Genomic DNA, 19,372 nt, shown 5'->3' with positions numbered 1-19,372 from the left:
CGCCGCCACTGACGCACATCCGGCGGGCCGAGAGGCGGCGGCGATGCGCGCGCTGCTCCTCGGGCCGTGGCTCCGCGCCGGGCGGGGCCTCCCGCGGGCACCGGGGAGCGGCCACCGGCACCGGGGGCACAGCGAGCACAGCGAACACAGCGGGCACCGGCCGCAGACACCGCTCCGGGTAACACTGCACACACCGCTCGGGAACCGCCGCTCCGCCCCCCGCGAGGCGGGCAGCGGGCACGGGATACAACACCCGTTAATCGCCTCTGAGAGGGACAGCGATCAGCGGGTCCCTGCATTTGGTGACCTTAAAGGTCTTTTCCAGCCTTAACGATTTTCGGATTCTTTGTAAACTCCGGTTTTGACGTGTAACAAGTGTGGAGCACCGGGAGTATTTCTCTCTCTGCTCTGGGGCGCCCTGACCCCCAGGGCAGCACTGACTTTGACCCTCATTCATGGAGAAAGTTCAAGATAGAGTGGAATCCACAAAAGTGTGAAATAGATTATAGAGAGTAGTGTAGGTGTATCACTTGGTAAGAAATTTAGGTTTTGGGATTTTTAGTATGTTGTGGATGGAAGCAAGATGGAGGGCACAGGGCGTCATCCTGGGTTTCTTCTTCATGCTTCTTCTTCCTTCTTCTCCATGGGTTTGGGTGGCATTTTGTAATTGAGCAGAAAAGTCTGCATTGCGGGCTCCTTGTGATCAGTTATTGGGTTAAAAGGGAAAATAATCTAGGTGTCAGCTCTTAATTGGATAGTTTAGTCTTAAAAGACCTTGGAACAAGAGATTGTTGGCCATTTTGTGCCTTCTAAAGAAAAGGTGCTGAACTCACAGTAGTGAGACTGTTTTACTGATAAGAAATAATAAACACTTGAGTCCAAACATGAACTACTGTCTCAAGTACCTTCAGTCCAGACCCAGGGAAACCAACAACTGGTACCCCCACAAGTTTCTAATTAAAAGAAAGTAGCAGTATTAAGCTTGTTCATTTTTGATGCGTTTGTACAGCAGAAGGTGTCGGTGGAAGTGCTGGAGCACCTGGAGCACCTGGCCCTGGTGGATTTCCGGGATGCTGAGGGCGTGGAGCGGCTGCAGAAAGCGATCCAGTTTGCTGATCAGCTTCATGAAGTGAACACCGATGGCGTGGAACCCATGGATTCAGTGCTGGAGGACAGGTGTGAATCACAGCAGCCTCCTTTTGTCTGTTCATGCATCAAACTGTTGGCTTCTGGGACCTTTTTTCCCTGGGAATCACTGTGCATGTGGCCCCTTTGCTCAAAACGTCTTCCTGGGGTTCTGTGTGGGGGAAAGTTATCATTGGCTGTGTAATTTTTATGTGTGAGCAAAGCAAAGGTGAACTTCAGTTCTTTAATCTGTCTTAATTGTCATACTGCACCCCCAATGCCTGCCAGTGCCATTTTTGGGTGCTTCAGAATGTTCCAGTACTTGTCTCAGGGTCTATTTAAGAGACCAACACCACATTTAGGGATAAGCCACCCTTCCTACCTCATATTCACAGGACAGCTTGAAGACAACCAGTAACCTTTGTCCTTCAGGTGTCTGTATCTCAGAGAAGATGATGTGACAGAAGGCAACTGCACCAAAGAACTGCTGGAAAATGCCACAGAGAAAGTAGAGGAGTATTTTGTGGCTCCACCAGGTATTGACTTGCTTACAAAAATCTCTTAATCTCACCTGAATTAACCTGAAGAAAATAATCTGCCATAGCTGCATTTAGTATCAGAAATACTAGTCAATAATAGGGAGCACTAAAAGAAATGTCTGTATCCATCTGTGTAAAACAATGTGCAATTTATAGTCCAGAAGCAGCACAGAGGCTGACCTGACTCTGGAGTTATTGCCCATGTTGAGAAATTCCTTACAGGAGGTCAGGCAGGACTTACTCCCCTGACTTTCTCAGGATATTTAGGCAGCCTGTACATGGAGTAAACTGCAGAAACACTTCCATGCCAAGGTGTCCTGCCCATAAGGTAACTTACAGCTGGTCTCACACAACCTGTTTTTTGTTTTCCCTCAGGTAACATCCCTTTACCAAAGCTGGAAGAACAAGAGACTTTTCTGCAGGGCTCTCAGTGACAGCCCAGAGCCCAAATGCCCCTTCAGTATTTTATTTGGGGAAAATGAAGTTTTGTGCAGTCACAGCTGAAACACCCTGGCATGTATTTTGGTCAGAAGAAGAGCACTTGCAAGACAGAAGAAAGAGAGTGTAAAAGTTTAGTAGTGCTGCTGAAATATTCAATGTCTCTGAAGCTGGACAGCAGCATGGCAGATGACCTCGGTGCTTTTATTTGGCAAAGTGAATTTGCTGTCTGGAGGTGAGAGCAAACCCTTGTCTCACTCTTAATTGTGCAATTACCTCATTATTTGTTTAAGCATCCATAATATACTCACCTAGATGCATAAAACATGTAATTATTATGGTACTTGATTCAAGGGTATTGAAATAAAGCCTGTATTTCACACCACTAATCCAATCCTCTGCAAAGCTGTAACAAAGCTGTATTATTGCTTTGGTCTCAGACTTGTCAAGATTCAGACCCTGCAAATGCTGAAGTTTTACAAATATACAAGCTCAGCCTGTAAGTAGTTTATGAGGTGTATAGAAATCATAACAAGGAAAGACTTCGAATACCTATCAATCAATATGATCAATACCACAATGATAATAATATCAGGTAATTCCCACTTTGAGAAGTCCTCCCTTGATCTATCCATTTTGGCCTCTTCCTTTGACCATCAGAGAGAATGGGGACAATATCATTTACACAGAAGAAGGAAGAGGAATTTGAAAGGGAAATGACTGGCTGCAGGAGCTTTTAACCCAAAATAGCAGCAAGTAACTATTTAAAGGCAACAACTAAACCAACAATTTGGACAAGATGATCCCACATTGCCAATGCAGCACAGGCTAAACTTAAAACTGCCAGTTCAGTGCTGCTCCCACACACTCCAGGGAGAGAACAGACTGCCTGATGCTTGTTCCCTGCAGCCCAAACTGCATTTAAAGTGGAAAACACACATCTCCTTAATGAAGGGGTTTGATGCAACTTCACCACAAATAAGAGTATTACAACCTTGACTCAGACACCTGCAACCACCAAAAAGAAAAGCTCACAGAGGGCAGATGAGCTGCCTGTGGGGCAGGGCATGTGAGTGCCTCAGTGGGTCTAACACTGGTGGTGCTGAGCCCCAGTGGCCCTGGCTGCACTTTGAGAGAGGGAGAGACTCCCCTCATGTGCTGGTTCCCCTGCATTCACTGCAGCACTCAGTAAATTGATCCTGTTTCTCTGGAGACCATGGAGATAACCTCACTTAGAGCTGCTGACATTTTTCCACCACCACAAAACTGTAGATCTAAAATTAGATTGGAAACTCTTGCATATAAATCCCAGGTTTACAAAGAAAAATTCAATGTGGAGATTTCTTCGCCTTTGTGGAAAGAAAAAGAAGATGGAAGTTGTTCTATTGCTAATAATGATTATGTTTTGGTGTTAAGTAGGAGCCCCACAAAAAAGTTCTGTTAGTACAGTGATAGGTTGTGCAACACAGAGTGATGAAAACCACCTCATGAAAAGTGCTTACAGCCTAAACTGGGAGAGCAATCTCATGAGATGCCTTATCCATTACCCAGTTTTCTTCAGCACCTCCTCTACCCCTGCTATCATCTCCTGTGTTTATTTGTTCTGCCTTTCCCTGCAGCTCTGTCCTGAGGGAAACTCTACTTTTATACTCTTGATTACCAAGCTGGACTGTGATGTATCCCAGGCTTTAATGTTTCTCATTAACAACGTGTATCTCACCCACACTGCCATTTCCTGCAGTCGTCATCACAACTGTTCCTTCAGCAAACCATTTCTTAATAAATGCAGAGAAATTTGCCTGCAGCTACCAAACACAGCCACCTCCTCAGAGATCCATGGGTGTTTCTGAAGTTCAGTGGGAGCACTTGGAAGATTGTTAAATGGTTCCATTCTGACAGCACAAAACTGTCCAGTACTCAAAGAACTACTGCAAGTGCTGCAGATACTGAACACAGTTCTGCAAATTAATTACTTACTGTGGCCCCAAGACCATTTAAAACTTCTTCATGTTTCTGGCACACAAGCAAAGTTGTGAACTGTATCTCTATTTGGAACGTTAAAACCTGTGAGTCAGGAGTTATTTCGGAGATATTCTAGAGTGACAAAAGTATTACATGATGCAGTTTCAATATTTCTGGGGGCAGTGTATTCTTCTGAGGTTGCCTTAGAGTTTGCAAAAGCAAAGAGTTCCTTGTAGTTATGCTGCTTTTGCTCTAAATGACACTGAGCAGGTAACTACAGTGTATGAATATGCAAAATATTTACATTGCAAGAGAGGTGAATGACTGCTCTTGAGGTGGGTTTTTTTAAAATTTCTACAAGGAAATGGGAGTCCTACCAACCAGTATTTAACAACCTCTTTTAAATCATCCTGTGCTGTTTGCTGTAGACATGGTTCAGAGTCCTGTTATTAACAGATCAGCTGTGGAAGGCTCAACAGCAATGCTCTATCTGCTGACAAGAGAGTAAGCAGAAAGTGCCCCAGGGAGAGTGAAACTAAGAAAACAGAGCACTGAGGTTCTACCAAAACATCTTGCTTCATTAAAAAAAAAACCAAAAAACAAAACAAAACCAATCCAACCAACCAAAATAACCCCCAAACCAAACACAAACAAACAAAAAAAGACAAGGGTTGCAGAAATAGTGAGGTCTGCAAAAGATGGCATAAAAGTCTGATAGATTTGGTTCACTAAAGGAACAAAGTTTGCAGCTGACTTGATCATACCCAGTAAACATGGGTCAGAGATTTCTATCAGAGGTCACTTAGTGTGACTTGAAAAGACACAACTGAAAACAGATAAGTGAACAGGACGGGTGATCAAGTGCCATTCACAAGCTGTGGAACCTCCTTCCTTTGACATGGGTGGGCTTCACTCCCAGTAAAGGGCATATTACTGAAACAGCTGCCCCAGGTAATATCCCAGTATTCTTTCAGTAATATCACATGCTATTGAAAGGGATATTTCCAACAAGAGCTTGTTCTAAAGAGAAACAAAGTCTGTTATTGGTTAAACTATAGCAAGTAATAAAATGGCTTTTGGGGCCCACATATGGGGGCCTATGGAAAGGTGTTTTACAGAAGCTAGTGGACACATTACAATGCCTTGGAGATTGGGCATACTTTAAAGAACAAGTTTTTTAACCAGGACCACCTCGATGATACCACACAGAATCACAGAATTAGATTAGAAATTATCTGAGATCATCGAGTCCAATCAGTGACCGAACACCACCATGCCAACCAGACCACGGCACTCAGTGTCATGTCCAGTCTTTCCTTAAACACGTGCAGAGACAGTGACACCACCACCTCCCTTGGGCAGCCCCTTCCAACGTCTAATCTCCAGTTCTGCGAAGAAATTCCTTCTAATATCCAACCTAAACCTCCCGTGGCGCAGCAGACCGGTACCACGGGAGTTAGGACTGGAAGCTTTCCATACACAGCCCAAACCTACATCCCAAAACATGTGCCCCATTCCCCCGTTCTCTCCCCGCATCCCGTCGGTTACCATGGGAACGGACGCGGCGCGGGGCATCGCGGGCCGCAAGACAACGCTGCAGCAAAACCCGGCCGGGCGCCGCACCGCAGCCAATGGGCGTTCAGGGGCCGGCAGCGCTGGCCAATGGGCGCCCGGGAGGCGGTGCCGGTGGCCAATGAGGGCGGCCGACGCGCAGGGGGCGGGGCAGAGGCGCTGCGAGGCGCGCACGGACCAGAGCGCAGCGCCGTCCGCTCCGCAGCGCCGCTCCCGCAGCGCCCGCACGGTGAGGGACGGGACGGGACGGGACGGGACGGGACGGGGCGGGCGCGGGCGGCTCCAGAGACTCCGCCAGCCCGGTACCGGGGGCCCGCGTGTCCCGGCGGCACCACTGTGCCTGGGTTCTTCCCCAGCCGCCGCCTCCGGTTTTCCCGCATCCCCGGCAGCTGCCGGCGGCACCCGGCAGCCACGCGGGGCTCCGAGCCCTTGGCCATGCGTGTCGGGCTTTCCTCGCCTCCCCCCGGGCAGGGAACGGCCGTCGGGCCGGGCGATGGAGCGGCCGCGCTCTCTCGCGGGGCTCCCGGGCTGGAGCGGGGCTGGGGAGGGCCGGGAGGGCGGCGGTGCCTGTGCGGCTCCGGCCGGAGAGCGGGTGCCGAACGTGAGGCGGCGATTGAGCCGCCGCTGCTCGGGCTGCACCCGGGGCCGTGCCCGGGGCCGTGCCTGGCACTCCCGGCCAGGGCGGGGGCACCGCGCGGCGATACCCGTGGGGCTGCTTGGCAGCAGGTGGTTCTGGCAGGTGCTCCTGCAACTTTGAATTTCTTTCTTTTTCCCTCCAAGCAGGCAATCATGAGTGATCGAAAGGCAGTGATCAAAAATGCAGACATGTCAGAGGAGATGCAGCAAGACTCGGTGGAATGTGCAACTCAAGCCTTGGAGAAATACAACATCGAGAAGGACATCGCTGCTCACATCAAGAAGGTAGATGTTGGCTTGTAATGTGCTCATGAAAAATCAATTGGGGAGAACGCTGCTAGGCAAGTAGCTCTAGAGAAACGAGTTCTGGAGGCACCAGATAATCAAGTTAGACTTTCTCTCTTTCTGTTCTGTTCCCCACCCTTTATGTGGACCTTTCTAGGTCCTTCTGCTTTTGTCTTGTAATGCCTTACACCTTTTCTGCCACTGTCCCATTGTCCAGCTGAGCAGAGAGTGGCACCTGGCTGTCCCTGTGACTGATGAGCTGGTACAAGACACGGGCTCTGTGCAGCCTATTTAAAGAGTGGTGCTTTGCCGACCATGTAATAAGTGGGTTTGGTTTTTTGCCTTTCCCACCACACGTAAGACAAGCTGTTCATGCTAATGCTGAACAGATGGTTCATAGCTTACAGTTTGTCACATTTTCTCTCTTGACTCCTACTGGGAGCCTGACTGAGCTGCAACGAGCTGAAGGGTTTGGTTGAGCAGAACAGAAACTTCCATGTCCTCACAAAATTCTCTTCAGCTGACAGCTGTTAGGTACTGCAGTATAAATCCACTCACTGCATGGGTTTGCTCACTGTAGACCTGTACACAGGAGTTTATTTGTAGCAGGCTCCTGACAGCAGCGTGTCACATCATCATCATCTCATGACCAGGTGTCAGAGATATGGCAGAGAATTTTCCATCAAGCATCCTTACTGCAAAAAGAAGCTGATGAAGTCCATTAGCTTCAGAAATAGAAGCTAATATAGAAAAATACCAGTTTCATCAGAGATTTGGAACAAGCAGACAAATTCTTAGAAGTTATGGTTTGACATCATGGCATGACTGTAGGGGAAAAGTTACCTCCCCAAACATATGCTTTAAGCTTATTCCTGCTCTGCTCGGAAGCATTTGGGTTTTTTTGGTATGACTAAGCAGCAGATGAGTTATAAAGTGACAGATGATCCTTGTGCTTAAGAGCATATGCTGCTCCTTAATTGCCTTTTTCCAAAAGTGATACTTGTTATCAAGTGACAAATCATTGCCAAAAAAACCTCCCCAACTGTTAGACAATATTAGTGTAATTACCATGAAAATGCTGACTTTCTACTTCTCTATTCTGTAGGAATTTGACAAGAAATACAATCCCACGTGGCACTGCATCGTGGGCAGGAATTTTGGCAGCTATGTGACTCATGAGACCAAGCACTTCATCTACTTCTACCTCGGCCAAGTCGCTATTCTTCTGTTCAAGTCTGGCTAGAGCCATGGACTGTTACTGAAACTTGCACCTGGGCACAGGACTGCACACTGATTCCCACCTTCAGCCTTCCTGGGGAAACACATCTTGATCTTCAGGTCTTGTATTGTATTGTTAATGGTCAGGGATTTTGCTGTAGCGGCTGGTATTTTCATTGTGGCTATATAAAAAAACAAAAATGTCTTCCTTTTATTTATTTTCTTTCAAAAGATGGCTTCTTTGCTAATAAAATAGTTTATCCCTTTGCCCTCTTGAATTACCCTCTTTATTGCCATGTGATGAAAGATGAACATCCCCACCTCGATTCCCACACCCTGAATCCGTCCTTTCTTAGGAAACCTTCTTACAAGACTGATTTAAGTGGAAAAAAGTTGATGCAGAGCCCTTTTATTTCATAAGCCTTCCATTTCCCTTAGAAAGGAGGAGTCATGGGAAAAAATCCTTAAACTCCACATGACAAAGATAATAACAGCTTCATAAAAGTCCATAGTTACTTCATAAATCCAAGTTACTTCTCACAAGTATAATATCCTCCTTCAAAGCTTAGTAAAAAGAAAGGCATCTTATTTGGAGATTAATCAGTCTGTGTCTTTATCCACACCCACTGCCAACTTGCTTCGTTTGTCAGCATTGCTCAGTTTTGGCCACATCCTTTACATTGCACTTGAAGGGAAATGCAAGTGTAAGAAACACCACTGGAGTCACTCCACAGGTTTCTTGGTGGGGAGAGGTAACTTGTGTTCTTCTGAGCCCAGCTGCTGAGCAAGTATCTGCTGCACAACTTCTTAGGACTCCTTTTGATCCTGTTAAAATTCCACAGCTCTCATATCCCTCATGAAAATTGTACTTTTGGTGTTTTGGTACCCAGACTCAGAGTTTGAAACCCGAGTGAATGGCAACAATGCCAAAGTTCAAATTCTCATAATCCACTTTGAAAAAGCCTGCATCTTCTATCATTGCCTTCAGCTCCTCCTGAAAAATAAGTGCCATAAGTATTAATAACCTGAAGGCCCATAAGCCAGCTGGCCACAAGATTATGCTGGAATTGTGTTTTGTGTGTCAGTGAATTTGGGGAAATCCTCCCTTACCTGAGGGGGGAACTGTCGGATGCTCTCCACAAGATACTGGTAAGACCTCCAGTCACCAGCAATAACCTCACCCAGAACAGGGATAACCTGGAAACTGTAGAGATCATAGAGCCTGCACAGAGAGAAGGTAAATACAGATTAACAGAAACAAATTTAAACCCTCTCCAACAGGAGCTGGTCTCTGTGCCACTATGCTATGCAGTCTGTAGCTGCTTTAAAAGTGCACCAAGATGTGGTCTCAGGGTTTCCACTTCTTATTCTGAGTACGAACAAAAGAGCCCTGTGACCTGGCATAAAGCATCACCATATTCCTACCTGGAAAGAAGAGGGTTGCTGACATGACTAAATTCAAGGCAGAGAAATCTTCCTCCTGGTTTCAGCACACGATAGGCCTCTTGAAGTGCCTGAGACAACAAAGCAGATGTGTTAAGATTGCTCCTGTAGAACAGCACCTGCCTATTATGCCATGTGATGTTATCATGCAACTCTGATGATCTGAGGGGAATGAAGAGTATCCTGACTGGCAATCTGCAATATTTACTGTAGAGAAGCATCCCAAGACAAGTATAAAAAAAGGCCCAAATATGCCACAAACCCAAAGCACAAATACTCTTGCTGTTACATAAATAGATTTTTACAAGGCTTTGTGTCAAAACTGTGATGTTGGGTTTGCAATTCTCTTTCCCTACTCGCAGTTGATGAAAGTTTGTTGGCAGAGCTCTTATAATTACAGACCAAACACAAAAGGGAGAAGGTGACTCAGCTACAAGAAACTGAAAATCAAAAACAGGCATGATAATTTTTTTTTTCAATCAAAAGATTTTACTGTGAGGCACACCCAAGGGTTCAAAGAAGGAATGATACTGGGTTTCGGATGAGCAATGTGTAAGAACAGGAAGGAAAGAGAAAGAAGAAAATCTTTGGCTACTTTGAAAATTCCATCCTGCATCAAAATGGAATACCTAACAAGAATCTAGACAAAATCCTGTTTAAAACTGTATGTTCTTTCATACAAGAGCAAACTTGTATTCCAGAACCTCTGAAGGTTGTACATTTGCTTGACTTCAACTGTCCTGTTCCTATGGGATAAAATAGCAACACTACACAGGAGCTCTGCAAGAGTTGGCAGCTTGGGTGTGTTTTGTATCAGGTCTCCAGGGAGCTCTGCTACCAGGCTGCTCTATGCATGAAGGCAAAGAGCCTGTGCTTTGGAAGGGTGCAGACAAAGCACCAGGAAAAGCCACATGCACATTAAGTTCAAAGGAATATGGTTCAAGGTGGTTTGGATCCAAATGGTTCACCTTGCACAGGAGCTCTGCCAAGGTTGTAACACACTACTCCAAAACAGACAACGAGTGCCTCCAGACAGGTGTCACCCCCACAACAGCCAGTCCTTCTCAAAGGACAGAGATAGTTCAGAACAAAGAGTACTACTTATCCTAATTAAAATCATACTTGTTCTTTCTAGGGAGCTCTGCCACCAGCCAGTATAAAGACACTCAGCAGCAGTGGGCTGAGCAGGCTGGTTCAACAGCAGTGAGGGCAGCAGCCTCCTTCCCACTCTGCTCTGGCAGTTCTATTGGCTCAGGCAGGGAAACAGAAGGGGACAGGAAGCACTGGACCCACTGCTGGTGGGATATAGATCAGGTGCTGCAGGAAGATTTGAGATATGCAGCCTGACTGCCCTGTGCATGTGCAGATCCATCCATGCCATGATCAGGAGAAGGTGGGGAGTGACTCTAACATGCAGCCCTTTGCCTTAGGAACCTGAGACTGGGTGGCTTGCCAAGCTGGAAGGATTGGGTGCAACTGGTATAAATCTATCTTTTTATGACAAAGGTGGGGCACTTAATTGTATTTTCTATTCACACAAGTTGCACACTACATGCCAACTTATTTTAAATGTTTCAGGAGTAGACTAGGATCTTCCTTTATCCAAAGGAGCTCCTACTTTGTTTCCTTTGTAGAATAAAAAATCATAAGGACCCCATGTCCTTAGGATACACTACAGTAACTTACCAGATCAATACGAGTTACATTTCGGATTCCAAAGGCAATTGTGTAAACATCAAACTTATCATCATCAAAGGGCAACTCTTCAGCATTCCCAAGTACCCAGGACAAGCCTGTAGTGAAAGACAAGTCATAGAACTGAGCTCAGACTGCTCCAGAAAGGCTAGAACTTACCCATTCTAGAAGGAATTGATTATTTTAAAGTGATATTGAAAACAAATGTTTCAATTTTTCAGTTTTGTTAGAGGAAAGACACCTTGGCCTCTACTAGCTAATCTTTCAAGACAGAGTAGTTCATTTTGCAGATCAGCCAAAACACCATTCTGCACATACACACAGTGTGTACGTGCCACAAGGATTTTACCCAAAACTTGCATCATAGTGGAAGGCTCTGTTGGCTGCCATTTGTTTGTGGCAAAATTGTAAAAAGAGAATCTCTGCTCAAAGTGTAGCTATGGACAATTACTAACATCTTGCCATGCAACAATGGCCAAAACACTTAACAAATTTTGCTAGAAAGCTCCCACATGTTGAGGAACATGAAAAGCCACATTCCCTCCATCAGGACTATTAGCATGTGATGATGTGATGCAGTTGCAGCTGTGCTGCTTCCTAGTCCCCAAAGGATCAAGACCATGTCTATCTGTGGAGCATGGATGTCCAGGTTATTGGCAAGCAGACTAAATGCACAATCAGTGACTGTGCAACTCATGTTCCTTCTCCCCATGCTCAACTCCCACTCCTCCTGAATGTACACAGGGAAACAGCAAAAAAAACTCTGTCCCTCACAATTTCTTGCTATCAGGAATGTTACTGCCACAGTACAATGCATTATTTACCTTCAGAGTAGCCAAGATGCTGTGCTTTCTGCTTCCCAACTTTTAACATTTCTCTGTTGATGTCACAGACCACCACTTGGGAATCCCCTAGTGAGTTGTTAAATTTGTCATTCTGGTAACTCTCAAAAATTTCCTGCCATGACAAATTCTGATGGTGCTTGAGCTTCCTCTGGAGCTGGCGTTGTCGTACAGAGCGAACATAATTAATGAATCGAAAGGCAATGTCACCTGCAGTTGTTTCAAAGGAAAGATGCACATTTTGGAATGTTTTCTGACTCCAGGAAGTTGAAACATACGGCTTTGAACATCCAACTGACTTACTATTTCTTTTTAGTCATATATATCTATAAAAACACCCCCTCAGACAAACTGTAATAGACACAGAAAGTGTGTGTGTGTACATGGGTATAGACAAAAAGGGAACTTATTAAAGTCAAAGAGTCCACCACATTCTACACATTCACACAGTTTCCCATAACATATCATAGCAGGACTATAACACTTTCAGACCCTTAAAGCAAGATATTACAAAACACAAAGATATCAGTTCTCAACCCTTCTCCGGGAAAGTCAAGTAGATGCTTCACTAGTTTTAAAGACAAGGAGCTAAGGGTGAGAAAAAAAACCCAGCAGGAAACATAATTTTGAGCAGACTCAAACAGCTGAGAAACAGTGTGGCATTGTCATGCGGAACTCACCAAAATTATTTACCTGTTCCCCCAGCAACATCAAGGAGAAGTGTTCCTGGGCAAGGGTTCATTTTATGCACGAGGATGTCCTTCCACACCCGATGAATTCCTAGAGTCATTGAATCATTCATTACATCGTACTTCTTGGCCACATTTTCAAAGACCTGATAAACTGCAAAGAAAGGACATGGGAATGAGACGCAATTTACTTAGAAATGCTTATGTCTAAGTAAAACTTGTCTTTTATTGCCCTGTGGAGGTCTGTCCACTATGTGGAGCTGAAAAATGCCACCAAAAAAAGAAAAATTAAAACAAAAAGAGAAAAGATTGAATTGACTGAGCCTGTTGCCTGACAAAGGTCCCTGGAGAAGCACAGCTTTCCCGAGCCGAGGGAAGTAGCAGCGATATTATTCACCGAGAATATCGGTATCGCCTCAAACAAGGGCCGAGCCCCACACACGTCCCCAGCGCTGTGGATGGAGAACGATCACCGGCTGCCGGGAGCCCAGCTCGGCTCCGGGCCGGGCCCGCCCTCTCCCGCCGCCGCCGCCGCCCTCACTTTTCTCCCTCCTCTCCTCCTCCGTCACGGTCTGGAAGCCGAAATGCATCTCCGGCCCAGCGGCCAGGCCGCGCCGCGCCCGCGGAGCTGCGGCGGGCCGGGACAGCAGCGCCCGGCAGCCGCACCGCCACAGCCTCAGCGCCGCCATCTTCGGCACCGCCGGCGGGGGCGGCGCTGCGCCCGTAGAGCTCCTACCGGGACGGAGCCGGGAGAGCGCTCCGCCCGTAGAGCTCCTACCGGGACGGAGCCGGGAGAGCGCTCCGCCCGTAGAGCTCCCACCGGGGACGTTCCCCGCAGCCCAAGGCGCCGCCGCTTCTGCCGGACGCGGTCAGGACCCCCCCAGCCCCGCGGTGCCACCGCTGCTCTGCGGTGGAACCGGTGCTGTGAGGACAAACGTGACGGGGAAAAAAAAATCCAAAACCCCAAACCAAACGCGACCCTCACGGTGTACTTGAGTAATTTTGCAAATAGTTCAGCTTTATTTTATTTAGCTTTTCTTTACATTTATAATTTTGCACTTTTCTTCACTTAAAATGAAGCCTCGTAGGGAACGGGAGGGAGGGTTTGTGGGTTCTGAATTGCAAGGAGCAGTTGAAAGATGCCTTGATTCCGGTTAGGAGCATTAGGACACATTAGAAACTCTTCTCTTTTCTTTTTATTTTCCTTTCCTTTCTTTCTTTTCCCAAAACCTGTCCTGCTTATCACACGACTTGAATCATCCAGGAGTTCTGCCAGCTTTGTAGATACAAAGAAGTTAGTTAACCCATTCTCAGGAGAGATGACATCATGCTATTGAAATCAGCCCAGGGACTGCATTCCCAGGGCGTGAGCTGGGCTCCCTCACCCCGGACCTTCCTGCCATATTGGGACTTTTAGCACCATCATCAGACCACACCACGATTTTCTCCTATTTTCCTCATATAATATTTTTTAAACTCTATGTTCTTTGCAGTAGGATGCCCTCCAAAGCATCATATTTGGTTTTGTTGGGTATTTTTCTCAGCCTGAGCTATAGTGACAGATGATCTTTGCCTACCAGAGCAGTGACTGGGAGAGTCCCTCAGTAGGGATGGACACTGCATGGACACCAGGGAGCAGCTGCATTCACAGAGTCACAGAATGGGTCAAGCTGGAAGGGACCAGTGTGGGTGATTTGGTCCAACCTTCCTGCTCCAGGGTCATCCCAGAGCACATGGCACAGGATTGTGTGCAAACGGTTCTGGAATATCTCCACTGAGAGAGACTCCATAACCTCTCTGGGCAACCTGTTCCAGTGCACAGTTACTTGCACAGTGAAGAAATTCTTCTTCTTGCTCAGGTGGAACTTCCTGTGCATCAGTTTCTGCCTGTTGTCTGCCTCTTGTCCTATTCTCAGCACCACCGAGAAGACCCTGGTCCATCCTCTGACATCCACCCTTCAGATATTTGTACACATTAATGAGGTCCCCTGTCAGCTGTCTTTTCTTGAGGCTGAACAGGCCCGGCTTCCTCTGCTTTCCCTCACAGGAGGGATACTCTGGTCCCTTAATGATCCGTGCTGCCCTCCATTGGACCTGCTTCAGGAGCTCCATATCTCTCTTGTCCTGAGGAGCACGGAGCTGGACACAGCACTCCAGATGTGCTGAGCAGAGGGGCAGCATCACCTCCCTGACCTGCTGGCAATACTCTCCCTAATGCTCCCCAGGATTCCATTGGCTCCCTTGGCCCCCAAGGCACACTGCTGGCTCAGGGACAGTTTGTTATCCACGAGGACCCCAAGTCCCATCTCCGCAGAGCTGCTTTCCAGCCGGTCAGCCCACAACCTGTAGCGGTGCTCGGGGTTATTCCTTCCCCTTCTTCCTTCCTGCGTTCAAGCAACTCAGCCGTGAAGAGAAAAACAAAGCGACGGGGAAGGGCTGCGCACGGCCGGAGAGCCGCCGGTCGCGGCCTGTCCCGAGCTGGGCCGGCGGGGCCCGGGGCCGCCCCAAGGCCGCGTCTACACCGCGGCCGCCGGTCGCCTTGGCAACGGCCGCAAGGCATGCCGGGCTGAAAGAAATTGCTGCGGCAAAACCCTGCAAGAGCGCCGGAGCGGGGCCAATGGGATCTCGGGGTGATTGTGGCGGTGACCAATGGCTAGCGGCCGGTGCTGAGGGGGCGGGGCTGGGGGCGCTCGGAGGCGCCGGCGGCGCGCGCGGGTCGGTTAAACAGCCGCGGCGGCGGAGCCGAGTGCGTTCCTCGATCCGCGCCGTCCCGCACCGTCACCGGCTCTGCATCCGCGCCGCCCGCTCGACGGTGAGGGCAAGGCGGTGCCGACTTGAGCGTTGGGCAGGGGCAGCTGCCGAGAGGGCTAGGGTCCGGCTCGGGAAGTCTGGGACTGGGCAGCCCCCTGTGCCTGGGCTCTTCCCCGGCCGCCGCCTCCAGTTTTCCCGCATCCCCCGGCGGCACCCGGCAGCCACGCGGGGCTCCGAGCCCTTGGCCGCGCGTGCCGGGCTTTCCTCGCCTCCCTCGGAGGAGGGAAGGGCGTCGGGCTGGGCTCGCGGAGCTCCCGGAGCAGCGCCGGGCTGGGGAGGGCCGGGAGGGCGGCGGTGTCGTGTGGCTCCGGCCGGAGAACGGGTGCGGAACGTGAGGCGGCGATTGAGCCGCCGCTGCTCGGGCCATGCCCGGCACTCCCGGCCAGGGCGGGGGCACCGCGCGGCGCCCGAGAGCGCGCTGGGAATGGCGATACCCGTGGGGCTGCTTGGCAGCAGGTGGTTCTGGCAGGTGCTCCTGCAACTTTGAATTTCTTTCTTTTTTCCTCCAAGCAGGCAATCATGAGTGATCGAAAGGCAGTGATCAAAAATGCGGACATGTCAGAGGAGATGCAGCAAGATGCTGTGGAATGTGCAACTCAAGCCTTAGAGAAATACAACATCGAGAAGGACATCGCTGCTCACATCAAGAAGGTAGATGTTGGCTTGTAATGTGCTCATGATATCTCTATGCGCATGAAAAATCAATTGAGGAGAATGCTGCTGGGCAAGTAGTGCTAGAAAAACAAGTTCTAGAGACGCTAGATAATCAAGTTGGACTTTCTCTTTAGGCTGATGTCCATGTGTTCCTTTACCCACCCTTTTACGGCCCCTTTCTAGGTGCTGCTATTTTCTTGCAGTGCTTTCTGCTTACGGCCTTTTTTGCCACTGTCCGTTGTCCACGTGAGGATAGAGTGGCACCTGACTGTCCCTGTGACTGATGAGCTGGTACAAAACACAGGGACTCTATTGAGCTCTCCTGTGGTTTTCCTCTGAGAGGTAGCTTGTTCTTGGTTTCGTTTGTATTTAACTTAATCTTAAGGATCTCTTTACAATTCTTGCCAGCTGGATCAAAAATAGCAGGGGAAAAGTGGTTTTCTGTAATTCTCTGTAATCACACCTCTTCTTACGTAGTGATATAAGCAAAAAAGAAAAAAAATCCTGGTGGCACTGCTTATCTGTTGTTTGCAACATCTGTGTCATCCTTTATGTAGGATTAACAATGCATGAGAAAGATCTAGTTCAGATTATATTTCCTGCTTCGTCAGCTCAGGAGAACGGAGAAATGAAAGTGCGTCAGTGGAAGTTAAAGTGATCTGAGAGGAAGAGCTGTTGAAATGTTGAGGCCGATTGGACTGAAACTGTCTGGAGTTAACTGCTTGGCACGAGGAGCTGAGTTTGATAAAGGTTTAGGCCACAAGCTGTGAATTTTCACATAGATATGTTAACTTTTACCTAGCACTGTGAAAAAGGGCCTCAAGAGCTGGTTCAAGCTGGAAAATAAGGAAGTTATAACTGTCAGCAGAAATCACAACGTGAGAGATAAAAGACTGTCCAGCGACAATGAAAAAACCCAATAAAGAACAGGAAGACCCCAGACCCTGATGTTATTATTAGTCAGAACTGTGAGGGGTGGGGAGCTGAGACTGGGAGGGTGGAATTGCCTGGCAGTTTCTTTGTCCAGGTCGTTCTGAAGGCACCCAGCTGGAGCTGTTGTGCTGCTGTACCACTCAAAGCCTTGGGCTCTGCTCCAGGATACCTGGGGTGGAGGTGACTTTAAAACTTGGGATACTTAGAGTGGAGAAGTTTCTCTAACATGAGAAGTAATTCATCCATGCAGAACGATTGTTTCTTTTAAAGAAATACTTGTTTGCTATGGCCAGAATACCGATTGGCTTTTTTTCTCCAGACACAGAAAGTACCTATGAAAGTTGAAAAGAGAGTTTAGTAGTTTTTGGATATCCTTTGTTGCAACTACTGGGAATTAATAGAAGATTTGTTTGAGAATATGTAAAGCACAACTGCTTAGATTTATTGATCATACTGTTGTTACAGAGCAGGTGGCAGAGAATTTTCTGTTTTGTAGCTGTGCTGCTGATAAACAATAAAGTCTGAATTATGGCTTTGTTTCTGTGAGTACAAAACTAATGGTGAATCTTTAGTTGAGAATTGTAGATTCAATCATGTTATGTATTATGGGGGAATAGAAGACTACTTTCCTTCAACAAAAGTAATATTTTACACTTAGTACTGCTCAGTTAGAAAGCACTGTGAGGTTTTTGTGTGTCTGACTAAGCAGCAGGTGTACAATAAGATGTAAATAAAATAATCCTAGTACTTAAAGAGCATCCGTTCTTCCTCTGATTGCCTTGCTCAGAAGGCGAATATCTATTAGAAGAGTTCTTAATTTGTAGTGATCTGTTTTGCAGGAGTTTGACAAGAAATACAATCCCACTTGGCACTGCATCGTGGGCAGGAATTTTGGCAGCTATGTGACTCATGAGACCAAGCACTTCATCTACTTCTACCTCGGCCAAGTCGCTATTCTTCTGTTCAAGTCTGGCTAGAGCCATGGACTGTTACTGAAACTTGCATCCAGTTACAGGACTCTGACTAGTTACTGCAGCCTTCCTGAGGACACAGGCCTTGATCTTCAAGGGCGATGGCAGGGATTATGTTGTAACAGATGACATTACATCGTGGATATAAAAAGGAAAAGTACCAAAAAAGTCTTCCTTGTATTTATTTTTTTCCAGAAGGCTCCTCCTTTGCTACTCGAGCTTTTGGAGCAGTTTTGCTTTTGCAAGTTTTATAGCCATCTACTGTATTTCCTGATTACTGCTAGTGCTATACAAGTACTGACAGTGCATTTAGCTCTTTATGTTCCAAACTTCTCTTATTCTTTTGATTTTACTTTTATAAAATAATTTCCCCCTCTTGTTTTGCTGGATGTGCTGTCCCAAAATCTGAGCTGTTTCTTTGTTCTGCTGTCTCTGGAGAAGTGTACTGGAGAATAAAAGCCAAGTTCTACCCCAGCCAGGTTGTTATTTCTGGCTGATTTGTATGTTGTGGTGAGGGTGGATGATTGGGTCTGGGCGGGTCATGGGGAGTGCAGCCTGAGGGGTGTGTGGGGCTCTATGTGAGGCTGCAGTGGCTGGCTGCATCCTGGGCATGGAGTGGAGCCACCCTTGCGGGCCTGGCAACAAAGGACAGCAGCTGCACTCACTCAGGGGGAGTGGGAGCCCCAGGGCGGTGCTTGTGGCAGTGTGGGTGGCAGGGCCTGGCTCCCAGCCAGAGCGGCTGCTGAACGTGAGCTGTGTTTGAGCAGCTGCTGCTCGAGCTGTGCCCCTGCCTGGCACACCCGGCTGATGCTGCACAGTGACACTGGTGGCACTAAGGGCACGCTGGGAATGGCAATACCCGTGGGGCTGCTTGGCAGGGGGTTCCTCCTGCAACCTCTTCACTGCTTGATACAAACACCCCTGTATAATCAGGCAGCTGTGGTACAGGATAACAGACATCCCAAAGAAATGCAGCAGCAGCTTCTGCAGGGTCCATTTGGGCTGTGGAGAAATGGGAAGTTGAAAGAGAAATCACAATCATTACAAAGAGGATAAATGATTTATTGTAATAGTCTTTCATTAAACACTATCCGCACCAGACATCAAGGGGGAACAGTTGGAAAAGTGAAATACTGTGATCATGTGACACTTTGGACTTTTCCTGGGGCCTGGTGTCACCTCAAAGAAATCTCTTCCAAAATCCAGAATTATTAAATACATAAGTCACCAAGGAGCACTGTGGTTAGACAGGCCTGTACTCTGTCAGGGACAAGCAGGAGCTACAGTAGCCTTGGCCTGGGTCGAAGGCCATCTGTCTGTCCCATGTCCTACTCCTGGTGATGTGTTGCAGGGAAGGAAAATATGTGGAGCCTTGAAGATAAGCCCAGTGTCCTCTGTGTTTTTCCAGTAACCCCAGACTCTGCTGATAGCAGCTACCGTGCTAAGAAGAAACTCAGAAACTCTTCCCAGTGTGGGCTCAAAGCTCCCTGACCAACTATAGGTAATGGCCAGCCAGGCCAATAGAACGACCTGGGCTCTTGTTTTTGTACAGCAAACTG

General features: G+C 47.7%; 3 protein-coding genes and 1 pseudogene across 5 annotated transcripts; 3 read left to right on the top strand and 1 right to left on the bottom strand.

Moving 5' to 3' along the window:
* Nucleotides 1–31: 31 nt before the first annotated feature.
* Nucleotides 32–2,491, top strand: GATC (glutamyl-tRNA amidotransferase subunit C). 2 transcript variants are annotated; one of them, XM_030958963.1, is made up of 4 exons: nt 32–178; nt 1,013–1,176; nt 1,558–1,661; nt 2,040–2,491. In XM_030958963.1, the coding sequence occupies exons 1-4, from the start codon at nt 44–46 to the stop codon at nt 2,096–2,098; spliced, it is 462 nt and encodes a 153-aa protein (XP_030814823.1). In that variant the 5' UTR covers nt 32–43; the 3' UTR covers nt 2,099–2,491. The 2 variants fall into 2 exon arrangements, with proteins under 2 accessions (XP_030814823.1, XP_030814822.1); XM_030958962.1 differs by having other exon boundaries at nt 1,010–1,176.
* Nucleotides 2,492–5,726: 3,235 nt separating this feature from the next.
* LOC115909658 lies at nt 5,727–8,033 on the top strand (annotated as a pseudogene). The gene is made up of 3 exons (XR_004061154.1): nt 5,727–5,865; nt 6,417–6,557; nt 7,663–8,033. The product of XR_004061154.1 is annotated as a dynein light chain 1, cytoplasmic-like (transcript).
* On the bottom strand, nt 6,284–13,238 carry COQ5 (coenzyme Q5, methyltransferase). The gene is made up of 7 exons (XM_030959156.1): nt 12,986–13,238; nt 12,449–12,598; nt 11,738–11,965; nt 10,905–11,011; nt 9,201–9,289; nt 8,886–8,997; nt 6,284–8,769 (listed from the first exon to the last, which is right to left on the bottom strand). The coding sequence occupies exons 1-7, from the start codon at nt 13,131–13,133 to the stop codon at nt 8,668–8,670; spliced, it is 936 nt and encodes a 311-aa protein (XP_030815016.1). The 5' UTR covers nt 13,134–13,238; the 3' UTR covers nt 6,284–8,667.
* A 1,887-nt stretch (nt 13,239–15,125) lies between these two features.
* Nucleotides 15,126–18,287, top strand: DYNLL1 (dynein light chain LC8-type 1). Its single transcript, XM_030959085.1, has 3 exons — nt 15,126–15,256; nt 15,769–15,906; nt 17,682–18,287. Exons 2-3 carry the CDS (start codon nt 15,775–15,777, stop codon nt 17,817–17,819), a joined length of 270 nt encoding a protein of 89 aa, XP_030814945.1. The 5' UTR covers nt 15,126–15,256; nt 15,769–15,774; the 3' UTR covers nt 17,820–18,287.
* The last annotated feature ends 1,085 nt before the right edge of the window (nt 18,288–19,372 follow it).

This window comes from Camarhynchus parvulus, chromosome 15, assembly GCF_901933205.1.
Source record: "Camarhynchus parvulus chromosome 15, STF_HiC, whole genome shotgun sequence".
Taxonomy (NCBI): Eukaryota; Metazoa; Chordata; class Aves; order Passeriformes; family Thraupidae; genus Camarhynchus; species Camarhynchus parvulus.
This window is presented reverse-complemented; position numbering and strand designations above follow the sequence as displayed.